The sequence below is a fragment of the Coregonus clupeaformis genome, chromosome 20 (genome assembly GCF_020615455.1).
Source record: "Coregonus clupeaformis isolate EN_2021a chromosome 20, ASM2061545v1, whole genome shotgun sequence".
In the NCBI taxonomy this organism is placed as follows: Eukaryota; Metazoa; Chordata; class Actinopteri; order Salmoniformes; family Salmonidae; genus Coregonus; species Coregonus clupeaformis.
Window position 1 is genome coordinate 64,826,899 of NC_059211.1, and position 18,991 is coordinate 64,845,889.

Sequence of the window (18,991 nt, forward strand, 5' to 3'; positions counted from 1 at the left end):
TGTAAGCCCAGTAAGTAGCTTACCCACCACTCTCTACAGTAGCCATCTATCTGAATGTGTGTGTTTGCAGTAGCTAAGTAGCTTAGCCTTATCTACAGTTAGCAGTAGTTTAGCCTTATCTACAGTTAGCAGTAGCTTAGTAGCTTAGCCTTATCTACAGTTAGCAGTAGCTTAGTAGCTTAGCCTTATCTACAATTAGGCTAGTGGGTGTGTTAGCATTAGCTAAGTAGCTTAGCCTTATCTACAGTTAGGCTAGTGGGTGTGTTAGCAGTAGGCTACAGTAAGTAGCTAGCCCGCCCCTATCTACAGTGAATAAGTAGCTTTCCCATCACTGTCCGAATGGGTTATTTGCAGAATAGTAGCTTTCCCACCCCCATCTACTGTGAACGGGTGTTAGCAGAATATCTACGTCATACAGTAAGAAGGTTTCCCATATCTGAATAGGTGTGTTAGCAGTAAGTAACTTGCCCACCACTGTCTGTCTGTCTGTCTGTAAGTGTCTGTCTCTGTCTGTAGGCAGCCTACCTGAGAGGACTTGGCCTTGGTCCACATAACAGGAATGTTGACTTTTCTAACAACATGCCAATGTGGAATTCTCATCTAATTCCAGACAGCATTCCCAACATAGCTGCCTCCATCGCTCTGCGAGGAGTCATTTACTACCTGGGATATGTATGCTGCCTGTAATGACAAGGCGTGTGAAGATAAATGGATTATGGTTTGTGTTAGCGCTAAACTTGGCTAGCAGGACCTAAGTGGAATATAGTTTGTGTTAACGGCGCTAGGCTAGGCGAGGCTAACTGGACCTAAGTTGAATATGGTTTGTGTTAGGCTAGGCGAGGCTAACTGGACCTAAGTTGAATATGGTTTGTGTTAGCACTGGGCTACGTAAGGCCAGAGAGGAAGAGAATTGAATTGCTAATTTGCAACGTGAGGCTTATTTGATCTAATAGATGTTACGTAATGGTTAGGTTGTTACTAATGCACTGATATAAGTGGACGCGGCATTTCACCAACTTTGAAAGAAATGACTCTATATCGGAGTTGTGCCTGTTGTTCACACGCGTATCTAACCTCTCATTGGCTAGAATGGTCCCACCTGATTTTGCCTCCTTCCGCCTGCCTTCCAACTTTGAGGACATGTATTTCCATTGTTAGAGCAGTCACTCGACTATCTTGTCAATATAATAGATAATCTATGGTAAGGCTAGGCAAACGGGGCCTTTTTAAATGGAATATGGTTCAAATAAATGTTATGCTAGGCTAGCAAGCTAGCTGGGCCTTCTTGGAGCCCAGAGGGGCCCTGGTAAGAGTAGGATGAAGTTTCCCCTAGATGCTGATCTTGGGTCCGTTTTGCATTTTCCCCACTATAATGATTAAGGTTAGGATTGGGGAAGCTGAAGCTGATCCTAGATCTGTGCGTAGGGGAAACTTTACCCCGGTGCACTCTGATATGGCCTGATTTGGTCTGAGATGAGACTGGATGAGGTAAAGGGTTAGTGTGACTAAAGCCAGACAAAAAATCTGGATGAATCAACACACAAGATAATTATCCTGAACCGCAAATCCGCCTTCCCAACTACACACGCACACACACACCAGTGTTAATTTTGCCACTCTTTTTTTAGATTTAGTCTAGTCTTAGTCATTTTGAGTTAAATATCCTTAAGTCACGTTTTTGTCATTTGAATAATGATTTAGTCTAGTTATTGTCAAAATGACGAAAACAGTCGGCCATTTTAGTCAACTAAATGACGTCTTCTGTCTGTATGTCTCTGTCGGTCTTTCTGTCCGAATCGAATACAAAGTCTCCTGCGCTTGAGTCGAAGTCTGAGTCACCAATGGTTGAGTCACGAGTCCCTATGGCTGAAGTCCGAGTCCCAGTGCTAGAGTCTGAGTCACTGGGTTCCACATTAACTCAAAATAAAGTTATTTAACTAGTCAGATATAGTGTAGTGGTAAGAGGAGTTATTAACCCAGTCAGATATAGTGTAGTGGTAAGGGGAGTTATTAACCCAGTCAGATATAGTGTAATGGTGAGAGGAGTTATTAACCCAGTCAGATATAGTGTAGTGGTAAGAGGAGTTATTAACCCAGTCAGATATAGTGGTAAGAGGAGTTATTAACCCAGTCAGATATAGTGTAGTGGTAAGAGGAGTTATTAACCCAGGCAGATATAGTGTAGTGGTAAGAGGAGTTATTAACCCAGTCAGATATAGTGTAGTGGTAAGAGGAGTTATTAACCCAGTCAGATATAGTGTAGTGGTAAGAGGAGTTATTAACCCAGTCAGATATAGTGTAGTGGTGAGAGGAGTTATTAACCAGTCAGATATAGTGTAGTGGTGAGAGGAGTTATTAACCCAGTCAGATATAGTGTAGTGGTAAGAGGAGTTATTAACCCAGTCAGATATAGTGTAGTGGTAAGAGGAGTTATTAACCAGTCAGATATAGTGTAGTGGTAAGAGGAGTTATTAACCAGTCAGATATAGGTAGTGGTAAGAGGAGTTATTAACCAGTCAGATATAGTGTAGTGGTAAGAGGAGTTATTAACCAGTCAGATATAGTGTAGTGGTAAGAGGAGTTATTAACCAGTCAGATATAGTGTAGTGGTAAGAGGAGTTATTAACCCAGTCAGATATAGTGTAGTGGTAAGAGGAGTTATTAACCCAGTCAGATATAGTGTAGTGGTAAGAGGAGTTATTAACCCAGTCAGATATAGTGTAGTGGTAAGAGGAGTTATTAACCCAGTCAGATATAGTGTAGTGGTAAGAGGAGTTATTAACCAGTCAGATATAGTGTAGTGGTAAGAGGAGTTATTAACCAGTCAGATATAGTGTAGTGGTAAGAGGAGTTATTAACCCAGTCAGATATAGTGTAGTGGTAAGAGGAGTTATTAACCAGTCAGATATAGTGTAGTGGTAAGAGGAGTTATTAACCCAGTCAGATATAGTGTAGTGGTAAGAGGAGTTATTAACCAGTCAGATATAGTGTAGTGGTAAGAGGAGTTATTAACCAGTCAGATATAGTGTAGTGGTAAGAGGAGTTATTAACCAGTCAGATATAGTGTAGTGGTAAGAGGAGTTATTAACCAGTCAGATATAGTGTAGTGGTAAGAGGAGTTATTAACCAGTCAGATATAGTGTAGTGGTAAGAGGAGTTATTAACCCAGTCAGATATAGTGTAGTGGTAAGAGGAGTTATTAACCAGTCAGATATAGTGTAGTGGTAAGAGGAGTTATTAACCCAGTCAGATATAGTGTAGTGGTGAGAGGAGTTATTAACCAGTCAGATATAGTGTAGTGGTAAGAGGAGTTATTAACCCAGTCAGATATAGTGTAGTGGTAAGAGGAGTTATTAACCAGTCAGATATAGTGTAGTGGTAAGAGGAGTTATTAACCAGTCAGATATAGTGTAGTGGTAAGAGGAGTTATTAACCAGTCAGATATAGTGTAGTGGTAAGAGGAGTTATTAACCAGTCAGATATAGTGTAGTGGTAAGAGGAGTTATTAACCAGTCAGATATAGTGTAGTGGTAAGAGGAGTTATTAACCCAGTCAGATATAGTGTAGTGGTAAGAGGAGTTATTAACCAGTCAGATATAGTGTAGTGGTGAGAGGAGTTATTAACCCAGTCAGATATAGTGTAGTGGTAAGAGGAGTTATTAACCAGTCAGATATAGTGTAGTGGTAAGAGGAGTTATTAACCAGTCAGATATAGTGTAGTGGTAAGAGGAGTTATTAACCAGTCAGATATAGTGTAGTGGTAAGAGGAGTTATTAACCAGTCAGATATAGTGTAGTGGTAAGAGGAGTTATTAACCAGTCAGATATAGTGTAGTGGTAAGAGGAGTTATTAACCAGTCAGATATAGTGTAGTGGTAAGAGGAGTTATTAACCCAGTCAGATATAGTGTAGTGGTAAGAGGAGTTATTAACCAGTCAGATATAGTGTAGTGGTGAGAGGAGTTATTAACCCAGTCAGATATAGTGTAGTGGTAAGAGGAGTTATTAACCCAGTCAGATATAGTGTAGTGGTAAGAGGAGTTATTAACCCAGTCAGATATAGTGTAGTGGTAAGAGGAGTTATTAACCAGTCAGATATAGTGTAGTGGTAAGAGGAGTTATTAACCAGTCAGATATAGTGTAGTGGTAAGAGGAGTTATTAACCCAGTCAGATATAGTGTAGTGGTAAGAGGAGTTATTAACCAGTCAGATAAAGTGTAGTGGTAAGAGGAGTTATTAACCCAGTCAGATATAGTGTAGTGGTAAGAGGAGTTATTAACCAGTCAGATATAGTGTAGTGGTAAGAGGAGTTATTAACCAGTCAGATATAGTGTAGTGGTAAGAGGAGTTATTAACCAGTCAGATATAGTGTAGTGGTGAGAGGAGTTATTAACCCAGTCAGATATAGTGTAGTGGTAAGAGGAGTTATTAACCAGTCAGATATAGTGTAGTGGTAAGAGGAGTTATTAACCCAGTCAGATATAGTGTAGTGGTAAGAGGAGTTATTAACCCAGTCAGATATAGTGTAGTGGTAAGAGGAGTTATTAACCCAGTCAGATATAGTGTAGTGGTAAGAGGAGTTATTAACCCAGTCAGATATAGTGTAGTGGTAAGAGGAGTTATTAACCCAGTCAGATATAGTGGAGTGGTAAGAGGAGTTATTAACCCAGTCAGATATAGTGTAGTGGTAAGAGGAGTTATTAACCCAGTCAGATATAGTGTAGTGGTAAGAGGAGTTATTAACCCAGTCAGATATAGTGTAGTGGTAAGAGGAGTTATTAACCCAGTCAGATAAAGTGTAGTGGTAAGAGGAGTTATTAACCCAGTCAGATATAGTGTAGTGGTAAGAGGAGTTATTAACCAGTCAGATATAGTGTAGTGGTAAGAGGAGTTATTAACCCAGTCAGATATAGTGTAGTGGTAAGAGGAGTTATTAACCCAGTCAGATATAGTGTAGTGGTAAGAGGAGTTATTAACCCAGTCAGATATAGTGTAGTGGTAAGAGGAGTTATTAACCCAGTCAGATATAGTGTAGTGGTAAGAGGAGTTATTAACCCAGTCAGATATAGTGTAGTGGTAAGATGAGTTATTAACCCAGTCAGATATAGTGTAGTGGTAAGAGGAGTTATTAACCCAGTCAGATATAGTGTAGTGGTAAGAGGAGTTATTAACCCAGTCAGATATAGTGTAGTGGTAAGAGGAGTTATTAACCCAGTCAGATATAGTGTAGTGGTAAGAGGAGTTATTAACCCAGTCAGATATAGTGTAGTGGTAAGAGGAGTTATTAACCCAGTCAGATATAGTGTAGTGGTAAGAGGAGTTATTAACCCAGTCAGATATAGTGTAGTGGTAAGAGGAGTTATTAACCCAGTCAGATATAGTGTAGTGGTAAGAGGAGTTATTAACCCAGTCAGATATAGTGTAGTGGTAAGAGGAGTTATTAACCCAGTCAGATATAGTGTAGTGGTAAGAGGAGTTATTAACCCAGTCAGATATAGTGTAGTGGTAAGAGGAGTTATTAACCCAGTCAGATATAGTGTAGTGGTAAGAGGAGTTATTAACCCAGTCAGATATAGTGTAGTGGTAAGAGGAGTTATTAACCCAGTCAGATATAGTGTAGTGGTAAGAGGAGTTATTAACCCAGTCAGATATAGTGTAGTGGTAAGAGGAGTTATTAACCCAGTCAGATATAGTGTAGTGGTAAGAGGAGTTATTAACCCAGTCAGATATAGTGTAGTGGTAAGAGGAGTTATTAACCCAGTGGTAAGAGGAGTTATTAACCCAGTCAGATATAGTGTAGTGGTAAGAGGAGTTATTAACCCAGTGGTAAGAGGAGTTATTAACCCAGTCAGATATAGTGTAGTGGTAAGAGGAGTTATTAACCAGTCAGATATAGTGTAGTGGTAAGAGGAGTTATTAACCCAGTCAGATATAGTGTAGTGGTAAGAGGAGTTATTTAGTGGTAAGGTTTAGCCTAAACAAATGAGCTATAGAAAGAAGAAGACGTAGCGCCGGCTAGAATCAAGACGTTTCCTCTGAAGAAAAGAGGGAGACTTGGCTACGTTGGCTGCAGAACCTGGCTATGAAATGCAGCGGGAAAAGTGTGAGGGCTAGAGGACAAATTCAAACACAGCCTACTTTTTCTATAGTCTACTCAAGGGAGACGAAAAACATAGCTAGACTGTTGTTTTACTATTAAACTCAATGCTGCTATTGTTTTTCATTTCGTAAATTTCAGCTCCAGACAAAGGGTCACTAACTAGAAGGCTGTTGGTGACTAGTTATTAGCAAAGGTGAAGCAAGAGAATGTCGCCTGCACGATGTGTATAATCGGAGGCGGAGCCTGTCTGCCCACACTCATCGCTTGCTCCCCTGCAGCTCACCAGCAGATGCAGGCGGTGTGTGGCGCTTCCTTCCCACTGCTGAACAGAACTGCGCTCGCTGCACATCTGTCCTGCTAATATTAATTGTGCTTATTACTGAAAAGCTCTCAAACTTTCCAAAAACTACACACACACACACACACACACACACACACACACACACAGAGAGAGCATATGAACTGACAGAGCACTAGCCTCCTGGCCGCCTAGCTCCTGGCCTCCTGGCTCCCGGCCTCCTGGACTTTAAGTGAACAGAGAGACGTCTTTGTACCTTTAACTCCATTTTGCAGTTGTGATGCAAACCGTAAGACTGCTGAACAAACTTCCCATTCTGTATGTTGATTGTGGCTCCTGCCAACTGGTCCACGATGACGTCTGTTAGGCCCAGTGACTCATCTAGCTAGCTGCCTGCTCTGTGTGTGTGTGTGTGTGTGTGTGTGTGTGTGTGTGTGCCGCAGCGAAACCTGGATGCCCGCTTAAATCTGAAGCCATGGATTAACGCAAGCAAGGGGTAATATGAAAGTATGCTGCTTGGTAGGAGGGTGTGTGTGTATGCTCTCTGACTGTGTGTTTGTGTGGTTGTGTGTGCGCACAGTGTCTCCCCTTACAGGTACTGTTAGTATTTGACCTCTAACCCCTAACCTCTCCCCCTACAGGTACTGTTAGTATTTGACCTCTAACCCCTAACCTCTCCCCTTACAGGTACTGTTAGTATTTGACCTCTAACCCCTAACCTCTCCCCTACAGGTACTGTTAGTATTTGACCTCTAACCCCTAACCTCTCCCCTTACAGGTACTGTTAGTATTTGACCTCTAACCCCTAACCTCTCCCCTTACAGGTACTGTTAGTATTTGACCTCTAACCCCTAACCTCTCCCCTTACAGGTACTGTTAGTATTTGACCTCTAACCCCTAACCTCTCCCCTTACAGGTACTGTTAGTATTTGACCTCTAACCCCTAACCTCTCCCCTACAGGTACTGTTAGTATTTGCCAAAGAGGACAGCCAGAATAATGGGTTCTGCTGGGCGTGTGAGAAGGCCAACTTCAGGTGTAACGTGGCGAGGACACCAGAGGTGGCGCTGGAGTGTTTCCTGGAAAAGCACCACGACCTCGTCATCATCGACCACAGACATTCCAGATACTTTGACGCTGAAGCACTATGCCGGTACGTTACCTTGTTATATCAGTAGGTTAGGTATATGCTCGTTCTGATACCTTCATGTTGAAGCACTATGCCGGTAGGTGACCTTACTATGCCGGCAGGTGACCTTACTATGCCGGTAGATGACCTTACTATGCCGGTAGATGACCTTACTATGCCGGTAGGTGACCTTACTATGCCGGCAGGTGACCTTACTATGCCGGTAGGTGACCTTACTATGCCGGTAGGTGACCTTACTATGCCGGCAGGTGACCTTACTATGCCGGCAGGTGACCTTACTATGCCGGTAGGTGACCTTACTATGCCGGTAGGTGACCTTACTATGCCGGTAGGTGACCTTACTATGCAGGTAGGTGACCTTACTATGCCGGTAGGTGACCTTACTATGCCGGTAGGTGACCTTACTATGCCGGTAGGTGACCTTACTATGCCGGCAGGTGACCTTACTATGCCGGTAGGTGACCTTACTATGCCGGTAGGTGACCTTACTATGCCGGTAGGTGACCTTACTATGCCGGCAGGTGACCTTACTATGCAGGCAGGTGACCTTACTATGCCGGTAGGTGACCTTACTATGCCGGTAGGTGACCTTACTATGCCGGCAGGTGACCTTACTATGCCGGCAGGTGACCTTACTATGCCGGCAGGTGACCTTACTATGCCGGTAGGTGACCTTACTATGCCGGCAGGTGACCTTACTATGCCGGCAGGTGACCTTACTATGCCGGTAGGTGACCTTACTATGCCGGTAGGTGACCTTACTATGCCGGTAGGTGACCTTACTATGCCGGTAGGTGACCTTACTATGCCGGTAGGTGAACTTACTATGCCGGCAGGTGACCTTACTATGCCGGCAGGTGACCTTACTATGCCGGTAGGTGACCTTACTATGCCGGCAGGTGACCTTACTATGCCGGTAGGTGACCTTACTATGCCGGCAGGTGACCTTACTATGCAGGTAGGTGACCTTACTATGCAGGTATGTGACCTTACTATGCCGGCAGGTGACCTTACTATGCAGGTAGGTGACCTTACTATGCCGGTAGGTGACCTTACTATGCCGGTAGGTGACCTTACTATGCCGGCAGGTGACCTTACTATGCCGGTAGGTGACCTTACTATGCCGGCAGGTGACCTTACAATGCTGGTATGTTACTATGCCGGTTGGTTACGTTAATATGAACTAATAAAATCCTTTATTTGACCTGTTTGTCCCATTGAGGTCAAAATACCTATTTTTCTATGTGCTAGACAATACTGTGTTCCGAACACTGTTTCCACACACAGAGACAAATGTTGTGACCCACCTAATGCAGCATCCTCACTGGATGGGTTTCCCTAATTGGAACGAGGGGCTTTCTAGTTTCTGCGGCGTGACTGGCCTCAGACCTAGGTCCCTTGCTACCTGGTGAAGTCAGGTCCCTTCTCAACGACCAACAACTCTCCCTCCTCCTCCCCCTCCACCCACCACTCTATCTTTAGCCCGGGCCCAAACCAAAAACAAGTTTACAAACATTAATTGACTCTGGCCATAGCCTGTATGTTAACCTTATTCATCTTGGCCAGTCTATAGGTTTAGTGTACACGCAGGGCTCTCTGTGGAGAACTAAAGCTTCTTTATGGTGACTGGCTGAAGAGAAACCACAGCCGGATGACCACGACTGCTACACTGCATTCTTTCACTGGGCCTAGTCCTGCTCACGGCGCTGCGCCACAGGGCCTAGGCCTGCTCATGGAGCTGCACCACAGGGCCTAGGCCTGCTCATGGAGCTGCACCACAGGGCCTAGGCCTGCTCATGGAGCTGCACCACAGAACCTAGTCCTGCTCACAGAGCTGCACCAGTCCTGCTTATGGAGTTGCACCACAGAGCTTTGTTCTGGGAGAATCAGAGCTGCACCACAGGGCCTAGTCCTGATCACAGAGCTGCACCACAGAGCCTAGTCCTGCTCACAGAGCTGCACCACAGAGCCTAGTCCTCTTAGTCTTTATCCAGAGCTTGAATAACTGGAGCTACATTGATTTGATGGCTCTGTGGCTGTTTCCACCAGTGTGTTTTCTAGCTAAATGATAAATGTGTGTCTTTGTTTTCCTTTCAGGTCGATCAGGGCGGTGACCTCTTCAGAAAACACTGTGATAGTTGCTGTAGTAAAAAGGTATGTCTCCCCCCTCTCTCTCTCTTTATGTCCTGATAGATAGTCTCCATCTATATACCAGTCAGTATGATCATAGTCTCCATCTATATACCAGTCAGTATGATCATAGTCTCCATCTATATACCAGTCAGTATGATCATAGTCTCCATCTATATACCAGTCAGTAGGATCATAGTCTCCATCTATATACCAGTCAGTAGGATCATAGTCTCCATCTATATACCAGTCAGTAGGATCATAGTCTCCATCTATATACCAGTCAGTAGGATCATAGTCTCCATCTATATACCAGTCAGTATGATCATAGTCTCCATCTATATACCAGTCAGTAGGATCATAGTCTCCATCTATATACCAGTCAGTAGGATCATAGTCTCCATCTATATACCAGTCAGTATGATCATAGTCTCCATCTATATACCAGTCAGTATGATCATAGTCTCCATCTATATACCAGTCAGTATGATCATAGTCTCCATCTATATACCAGTCAGTATGATCATAGTCTCCATCTATATACCAGTCAGTATGATCATAGTCTCCATCTATATACCAGTCAGTAGGATCATAGTCTCCATCTATATACCAGTCAGTAGGATCATAGTCTCCATCTATATACCAGTCAGTAGGATCATAGTCTCCATCTATATACCAGTCAGTAGGATCATAGTCTCCATCTATATACCAGTCAGTAGGATCATAGTCTCCATCTATATACCAGTCAGTAGGATCATAGTCTCCATCTATATACCAGTCAGTATGGAGGCAGTACAGAGAGTGATCTGGAACATGTCATATTTTATCTGATGCTTTCTCTCCACACTGAGCTTTAGTTATAGAGAAGTTTTGTTGATGGTTTTGGTTTTTGCTGTTGTAGGCCGGACAGGGAGGAGGCCTCAGTGATGCCTCTTATCAATGCTGGCTTTAATAGGGTGAGTGAAACACACACACACTCAGTCACCCCACCCCTACACACACACACACACACACACACACACACAGTCACCCCACCCCTACACACACACACACACACACACACACACACACAGTCAACCCCCCCACCCTCCGCCACACACACACACACACACACACACACACACACACACACACACACACACACACACACACACACGATCACGTCTGCTGTTGGCACCCAAACGTGGATCTGACTGTACCTTACTCTAGTTCCCACTAGCCGCTAATGGCTGTGTAAACACTCCATCCAGGTCACAGCTAACATTAATCATGATAACAAGGCCTGCGTTCCAAATGGCACCCTGTTCCCTATGGTCCCTGGTCAAAAGTAGTGCACTACTTAGGATATAGGCTGCCGTTCAGGATGCAGCCAAGCCTGCTGTAGGTTACTTTGTGTTCCGTATGCTCTCAGACGTGATGGTGAAAAAGTCGGGACTACTCGTGAGACGGATCTAAAGACGAATATGACCGGTGCCCTGCAGTGACGTCTTGAGGGTTTGAGTTTGTCACTCATGACATAGCTAAGGAGTTACAGTGCACTGTGTCACTGACATGACAGAAACTGGTTGACAGTATGTCACTATGACGTCTTTTCGACAACATGTGCCCGCTTGGGTGGATGTCTTTTGTTAACATCAAAACACCTACTCTATGAGACCATGTCTACTGTACATTAAGGAGTAGGTAGAAGTCACTCCTAACCACTGATACTGGGTCAGATATATTCTCATCCACATAATTGCTATGGGTTAGGATTGGAGGTACGGTAATCTGACCCTAGATCTGTGGTTAAGGTTAAGGGCCTGTTCTAGATCAAACGCGTGTAAGTAAACAAAGATACGTGAACCATGTTCAGGTTTGGTGATCCATGTTGAACCGTGTAACCCCTTGACCTTTGATCCCGGTCAAAAGTAGTGCACTGTGAAGGGAATTGGGTGCCATTTGGGACGCACTTTGTATTAACCCCTGACCTTTGACACTCATAGAGATACACTATCCCAAATGGCACCCTATTCCCTATATAGATCCCTATGGGCCCTGGTAAAAAATAGTACACTATGTAGTGAGTAGGGTGCCATTGGGGATGCAGACAGATACACACTGTCTTAACCCCTGACCTCTGCCCCCTACAGAGATACGTGGAGAACACTAACATGGTGACCCCTGTTGACCTGTATTAACCCCTGACCTCTGCCCCCTACAGAGATACGTGGAGAACACTAACATGGTGACCCCTGTTGACCTGTATTAACCCCTGACCTCTGCCCCCTACAGAGATACGTGGAGAACACTAACATGGTGACCCCTGTTGACCTGTTAACCCCTGACCTCTGCCCCCTACAGAGATACGTGGAGAACACTAACATGGTGACCCCTGTTGACCTGTATTAACCCCTGACCTCTGCCCCCTACAGAGATACGTGGAGAACACTAACATGATGGCCTGTTACAACGAGCTGCTGCAGCTGGAGCATGGAGAAGTAAGGGCACAGTTCAAACTGAGGTGAGGGACACACACACACACACACACACACACACACACACACACACACACACACACACACACACACAAGCACAACCAAACACACCCAAACACACACACACACACACACAAACACAAACACACACAAACACACACAAGCACACCCAAACACACACACACAAGCAGAAGTGAGGGCACAGTTCAAACTGAGGTGAGAGACACACACACAAACACACACACAAGCACACCCAAACACACACACACACACAAACACAAACACACACAAACACACACAAGCACACCCAAACACACACACACACAAGCAGAAGTAAGGGCACAGTTCAAACTGAGGGGAATGTTTAAGGGATAGTTCAAGATTTTGGCAATGAGGCCCTTTATCTACTTCTAGTTTAGCAGAAGTTGCTAACTAGCGTTAGCCCAATGACTGGAAGTCTATGGGAACAGCTAGCATTGCCAAAATCCCAAACTATCCGTTTAAAGAAGTACCTTTACCAGCTAGGGGCTGGGGAGGCAGACTGTTTCCTGCACAGCCTCAGTTCTTCAAGGGAACACAGTGAGACAAGCATCTCATTTCTGTGAGCTGTGTCTCACCAAGTGACCGATGTACAACCAGATCATAGAGAGAAGATACAGATCCACTCAATGCTTGCTGCCCCCAAATCCTGTAATGATGCTGGAGTGTGATTAAAAATCAGAGATTAAAAAAGTTGAATGTTCTTTCTACAGCTATGTACTGTACACATATCTAAATTTAGCTCCTGTTCTACATTCAGAGGTGCATTTCAACTATTTCTCTCTCTCGCACTCTCTCTCTCCCCTCCCTCTCTCGCTCCCCTCCCCTCTCACTCTCTCTCTCTCTCTCTCTACCCTCTATCTCTCTCTCACTTGCGCTCTCTACTCCTCTCCTCCCTTCCTCCCTCTCTCTACCCCTCCCCTCCTTCCCTCTCTCTCTACCCCTCCCCCCTCTCTCTCTCTCTCTCTCTCTCTCTCTCTCTCTCTCTCTACCCTCTATCTCTCTCTCACTTGCGCTCTCTACTCCTCTCCTCCCTTCCTCCCTCTCTCTACCCCTCCCCTCTCTCGCTCTCTACCCCTCCCCTCCCTCCGTCCCTCTCTCTCACTCTCACTCTCTCGCTCTACCCCTCCCCCTCCCTCTCTCGCCCTCTCCCCTACTCTCCCTCCCTCTCTTTCTCTCTACCCCTCCCCTCCCTCTCTCTCTCTACCCCTCCCCTCCCTCTCTCTCTCTACCCCTCCCCTCCCTCCCTCTCTCTCGCCCTCTCTCCCCCACCCTCCTTCCCTCTCTCCCTCTCTCTTTCCCTCCCCTCTCTCCCTCTCTCTTTCCCTCTTTCCCCCACCCTCTCTCTTTCCCTCCCCTCTCTCCCTCTCTTTCCCTCTTTCCCCCACCCTCCCTCCCTCCCTCTCTCCCCCACCCTCCCTCCTTCCCCTACTCTCTCCCCTCCCTCCCTCCTCTCCCTCCCTCTCTCTTTCCCAGGGCATGTAATGCTATCTTCACAGCATTGGAACAGAGTCAAGAGGCCATAGAGATCACCAATGAGGATCAAGTCATTCAGGTGGGTTTTTGACACACAATTTCCATTAGTTTTACTAAAGAATGGTCTGTGGTTTATTCTCAACCAAACAGTCTGCAGATGGAAGCACTAAGGCAGGGGTGGGGAAACTTGTTGTCTTGAGGGCCACATTGGGATTTTCAATTTGCATGGCCAGAAAAAGGACAGTTACAGACACACCTAGTAACACACCTAGTGACACAGCTAGAGACACAGTTAGAGACACAGCTGGAGACGCAGCTGGAGACACAGTTAGAGACACAGCTAGAGACACAGTTAGAGACACAGCTGGAGACACAGCTAGAGACACAGCTGGAGACACAGCTGGAGACACAGTTAGAGACACAGCTAGAGACACAGTTAGAGACACAGCTGGAGACACAGCTAGAGACACAGCTGGAGACACAGCTGGAGACACAGCTGGAGACACAGCTAGAGACACAGCTGGAGACACAGCTGGAGACACAGCTGGAGACACAGCTGGAGACACAGCTGGAGACACAGCTAGAGACACAGCTAGAGACACAGCTAGAGACACAGCTGGAGACGCAGCTGGAGACGCAGCTGGAGACGCAGCTGGAGACGCAGCTGGAGACGCAGCTGGAGACACAGCTGGAGACACAGCTGGAGACACAGCTGGAGACACAGCTGGAGACACAGCTGGAGACACAGCTGGAGACACAGCTAGAGACACAGCTGGAGACACAGCTGGAGACACAGCTGGAGACACAGCTGGAGACACAACTAGAGACACAGCTAGAGACACAGCTGGAGACACAGCTGGAGACACAGTTGGAGACACAGCTGGAGACACAGCTAGAGACACAGCTGGAGACACAGCTAGAGACACAGCTGGAGACACAGCTGGAGACACAGCTGGAGACACAGCTGGAGACACAGCTGGAGACACAGCTAGAGACACAGCTGGAGACACAGTTAGAGACACAGCTGGAGACACAGCTAGAGACACAGCTAGAGACACAGCTGGAGATACAGCTAGAGACACAGCTGGAGACACAGCTGGAGACACAGCTGGAGACACAGCTGGAGACACAGCTGGAGACACAGTTGGAGACACAGCTGGAGACACAGCTGGAGACACAGCTGGAGACACAGCTAGAGACACAGCTGGAGACACAGTTAGAGACACAGCTGGAGACACAGCTAGAGACACAGCTGGAGACACAGCTGGAGACACAGCTAGAGACACAGCTGGAGACACAGCTAGAGACACAGCTAGAGACACAGCTGGAGACACAGCTGGAGACACAGCTAGAGACACAGCTAGAGACACAGCTGGAGACACAGTTGGAGACACAGTTGGAGACACAGTTGGAGACACAGCTGGAGACACAGCTAGAGACACAGCTAGAGACACAGTTGGAGACACAGTTGGAGACACAGCTGGAGACACAGCTAGAGACACAGCTAGAGACACAGCTGGAGACACAGCTAGAGACACAGCTGGAGACACAGCTGGAGACACAGCTGGAGACACAGCTGGAGACACAGCTAGAGACACAGCTAGAGACACAGCTGGAGACACAGCTGGAGACACAGCTGGAGACACATCTAGAGACACAGCTAGAGACACAGCTGGAGACACAGCTGGAGACACAGTTGTAGACACAGTTGGAGACACAGCTGGAGACACAGCTAGAGACACAGCTAGAGACACAGCTGGAGACACAGCTGGAGACACAGCTGGAGACACAGCTGGAGACACAGCTGGAGACACAGCTAGAGACACAGCTAGAGACACAGCTGGAGACACAGCTGGAGACACAGTTGGAGACACAGCTGGAGACACAGCTGGAGACACAGCTGGAGACACAGCTGGAGACACAGCTGGAGACGCAGTTGGAGACGCAGCTAGAGACGCAGCTAGAGACGCAGCTAGAGACACAGCTGGAGACACAGTTAGAGACACAGCTGGAGACACAGCTAGAGACACAGCTAGAGACACAGCTAGAGACACAGCTGGAGACACAGCTGGAGACACAGCTGGAGACACAACTAGAGACACAGTTAGAGACACAGCTAGAGACACAGCTAGAGACACAGCTGGAGACACAGCTGGAGACACAGCTGGAGACACAGTTGGAGACACAGCTGGAGACACAGCTGGAGACACAGCTAGAGACACAGCTGGAGACACAGCTGGAGACACAGCTAGAGACACAGCTAGAGACACAGCTGGAGACACAGCTGGAGACATAGCTGGAGACACAGCTGGAGACACAGCTGGAGACACAGCTGGAGACACAGCTAGAGACACAGCTGGAGACACAGCTGGAGACACAGCTGGAGACACAGCTGGAGACACAGCTGGAGACACAGCTGGAGACACAGCTAGAGACACAGCTAGAGTTTTTCCTATTTTGTTGCATTACAACCTGTAATTTAAATGGATTTTATTTGGATTTCATGTAATGGACATACACAAAATAGTCCAAATTGGTGAAGTGAAATGAAAAAAATTACTTGTTTCAAAAAATTAATAACGGAAAAGTGGTGTGTGCATATGTATTCACCCCCTTTGCTATGAAGCCCCTAAATAAGTTCTGGTGCAACCAATTACCTTCAGAAGTCACATAATTAGTTAAATAAAGTCCACCTGTGTGCACTCTAAGTGTCACATGATCTGTCACATGATCTCAATATATATACACCTGTTCTGAAAGGCCCCAGAGTCTGCAACACCACTAAGCAAGGGGCACCACCAAGCAAGCGGCACCATGAAGACCAAGGAGCTCTCCAAACAGGTCAAGGACAAAGTTGTGGAGAAGTACAGATCAGGGTTGGGTAATAAAAAAATATCTGAAACTTTGAACATCCCACGGAGCACCATTAAATCCATTATTAAAAAATTTAAAGAATATGGCACCACAACAAACCTGCAAAGAGAGGGCCGCCCACCAAAACTCACGGACCAGGCAAGGAGCATTAATCAGAGAGGCAACAGAGACCAAAGATAACCCTGAAGGAGCTGCAAAGCTCCACAGCGGAGATTGGAGTATCTGTCCATAGGACCACTTTAAGCTGTACACTCCACAGAGCTGGGCTTTACAGAAGAGTGGCCAGAAAAAAAGCCATTGCTTAAAGAAACAAATAAGCAAACACGTTTGGTGTTCGCCAAAAGGCATATGGGAGACTCCCCAAACATATGGAAGAAGGTACTCTGGTCAGATGAGACTAAAATTGAGCTTTTTGGCCATCAAGGAAAATGCTATGTCTGGCGCAAACCCAACACCTCTCATCACCCCGAGAACACCATGGTGGTGGCAGCATCATGCTGTGGGGATGTTTTTCATCGGCAGGGGCTGGGGAAACTGGTCAGAATTGAAGGAATGATGGATGGCGCTAAATACAGGGAAATTCTTGAGGGAAACCTGTTTCAGTCTTCCAGAGATTTGAGACTGGGACGGAGGTTCACCTTCCAGCAGGACAATGACCCTAAGCATACTGCTAAAGCAACACTCGAGTGGTTTAAGGGGAAACATTTAAATGTCTTGGAATGGCCTAGTCAAAGCCCAGACCTCAATCCAATTGAAAATATGTAGTATGACTTAGATTGCTGTACACCAGCGGAACCCATCCAACTTGAAGGAGCTGGAGCAGTTTTGCCTTGAAGAATGGGCAAAAATCCCAGTGGCTAGATGTGCCAAGCTTATAGAGACATACCCCAAGAGACTTGCAGCTGTAATTTCTGCCAAAGGTGGCTCTACAAAGTATTGACTTTGGGGGGGTGAATAGTTATGCACGCTCAAGTTTTCTGTTTTTTTTAAAACTTATTTCTTGTTTGTTTCACAAGAAAAAATATTTTGCATCTTCAAAGTGGTAGGCATGTTGTGTAAATCAAATGATACAAACCCCCCCAAAAAATCCATTTTAATTCCAGGTTGTAAGGCAACAAAATAGGAAAAATTCCAAGGGGGGTGAATACTTTCGCAAACCACTGTACAGACACATAGCATCTCCAGCAGTGTTATCATGTTCTCTCTCTGTGAAAGCGCTGACTATCTTTGTCTGTGTCCCTTGCTGGCATGATGAGAGTTACCAATGTGTTAATGGTACCACTCATTAAGCTAGCTAATCTAAGCTAACCTCACAGGACTGTGTGTAATGCTGTTGTGAAGAGCTAAGCTAGCTGAGCTAAGCTAACCTCACAGGACTGTGTGTGATGCTGTTGTGAAGAGCTATGCTAGCCGGGCTAAGCTAACCTCACAGGACTGTGTGTGATGCTGTTGTGAAGAGCTATGCTAGCCGGGCTAAGCTAACCTCACAGGACTGTGTGTAATGCTGTTGTGAAGAGCTAAGCTAGCTGAGCTAAGCTAACCTCACAGGACTGTGTGTGATGCTGTTGTGAAGAGCTAAGCTAGCTGAGCTAAGCTAACCTCACAGGACTGTGTGTGATGCTGTTGTGAAGAGCTATGCTAGCCGGGCTAAGCTAACCTCACAGGACTGTGTGTGATGCTGTTGTGAATAGCTAAGCTAACCTCACAGGACTGTGTGTGATGCTAGTGTTGTTATTAGACTCTAATGACACCTGATTCTCAGTATGACAATGGATAAAACATTTGTAGATAATGTTTTGGGGGATAGAAACAAAGCCCAGACTATAAGACTAGGCAGCATCATTACAACACTTCTATCTTGTCTGATTTTACCTATGTGGGCTCTGGTCAAAAGGAACAGTCTCTCTCTGTCACTCTCTCTCTCTGTCTCTATCTCTCTCTATCTCTCTCTCTGTCTCTCTCTGTCTGTCTGTCTGTCTGTCTGTCTGTCTGTCTGTCTGTCTCTCTCTCTCTCTCTCTCTCTCTCTCTCTCTCTCTCTCTCTCTCTCTCTCTCTCTCTCTCTCTCTCTCTCTCTCTTTTCTACAGTATGTGAACCCTGCCTACGAGAGCATCATGGGTTACCAGCAAGGCGAACTAATAGGGAAGGAAATTATAGAAGTGCCTAAAAGTGAAAAGAATAAGCCTGATCTTCTTGAAACGATAAACTCCTGCATACGGAAAGGAAAGGTGAGTGTGTATCTATGTGTTTATAACGGCGCTATGATATCAGGTGTGTGTGTTGACCCCTCAGCTCGGCCAGAAAGCCTCCCTTTCTCATGCAGTGGGATGAGACACTGGACGCTGGCTGGGTTTGTGGTGTGAGTACAGAGGTGTGTGTGTTCCATGTTAGATGAGATGCGTGGATCCAGGCTGGACGCTGGCTGGGTTTGTGGTGTGAGTACAGAGACAG

General features: G+C 45.9%; 1 protein-coding gene across 1 annotated transcript in view; it reads left to right on the forward strand.

Moving 5' to 3' along the window:
* Nucleotides 1-18,991, forward strand: part of pde8a (phosphodiesterase 8A) — a 141,898-nt gene that overhangs the window by 76,272 nt on the left and 46,635 nt on the right. The window contains exons 3-8 of the mRNA XM_041857617.2: nucleotides 7,358-7,548; nucleotides 9,643-9,699; nucleotides 10,577-10,631; nucleotides 12,090-12,178; nucleotides 13,668-13,746; nucleotides 18,628-18,768. Coding sequence (XP_041713551.2) covers nucleotides 7,358-7,548; nucleotides 9,643-9,699; nucleotides 10,577-10,631; nucleotides 12,090-12,178; nucleotides 13,668-13,746; nucleotides 18,628-18,768 — 612 coding nt within the window. The remainder of the gene's footprint in view (nucleotides 1-7,357; nucleotides 7,549-9,642; nucleotides 9,700-10,576; nucleotides 10,632-12,089; nucleotides 12,179-13,667; nucleotides 13,747-18,627; nucleotides 18,769-18,991) is intronic.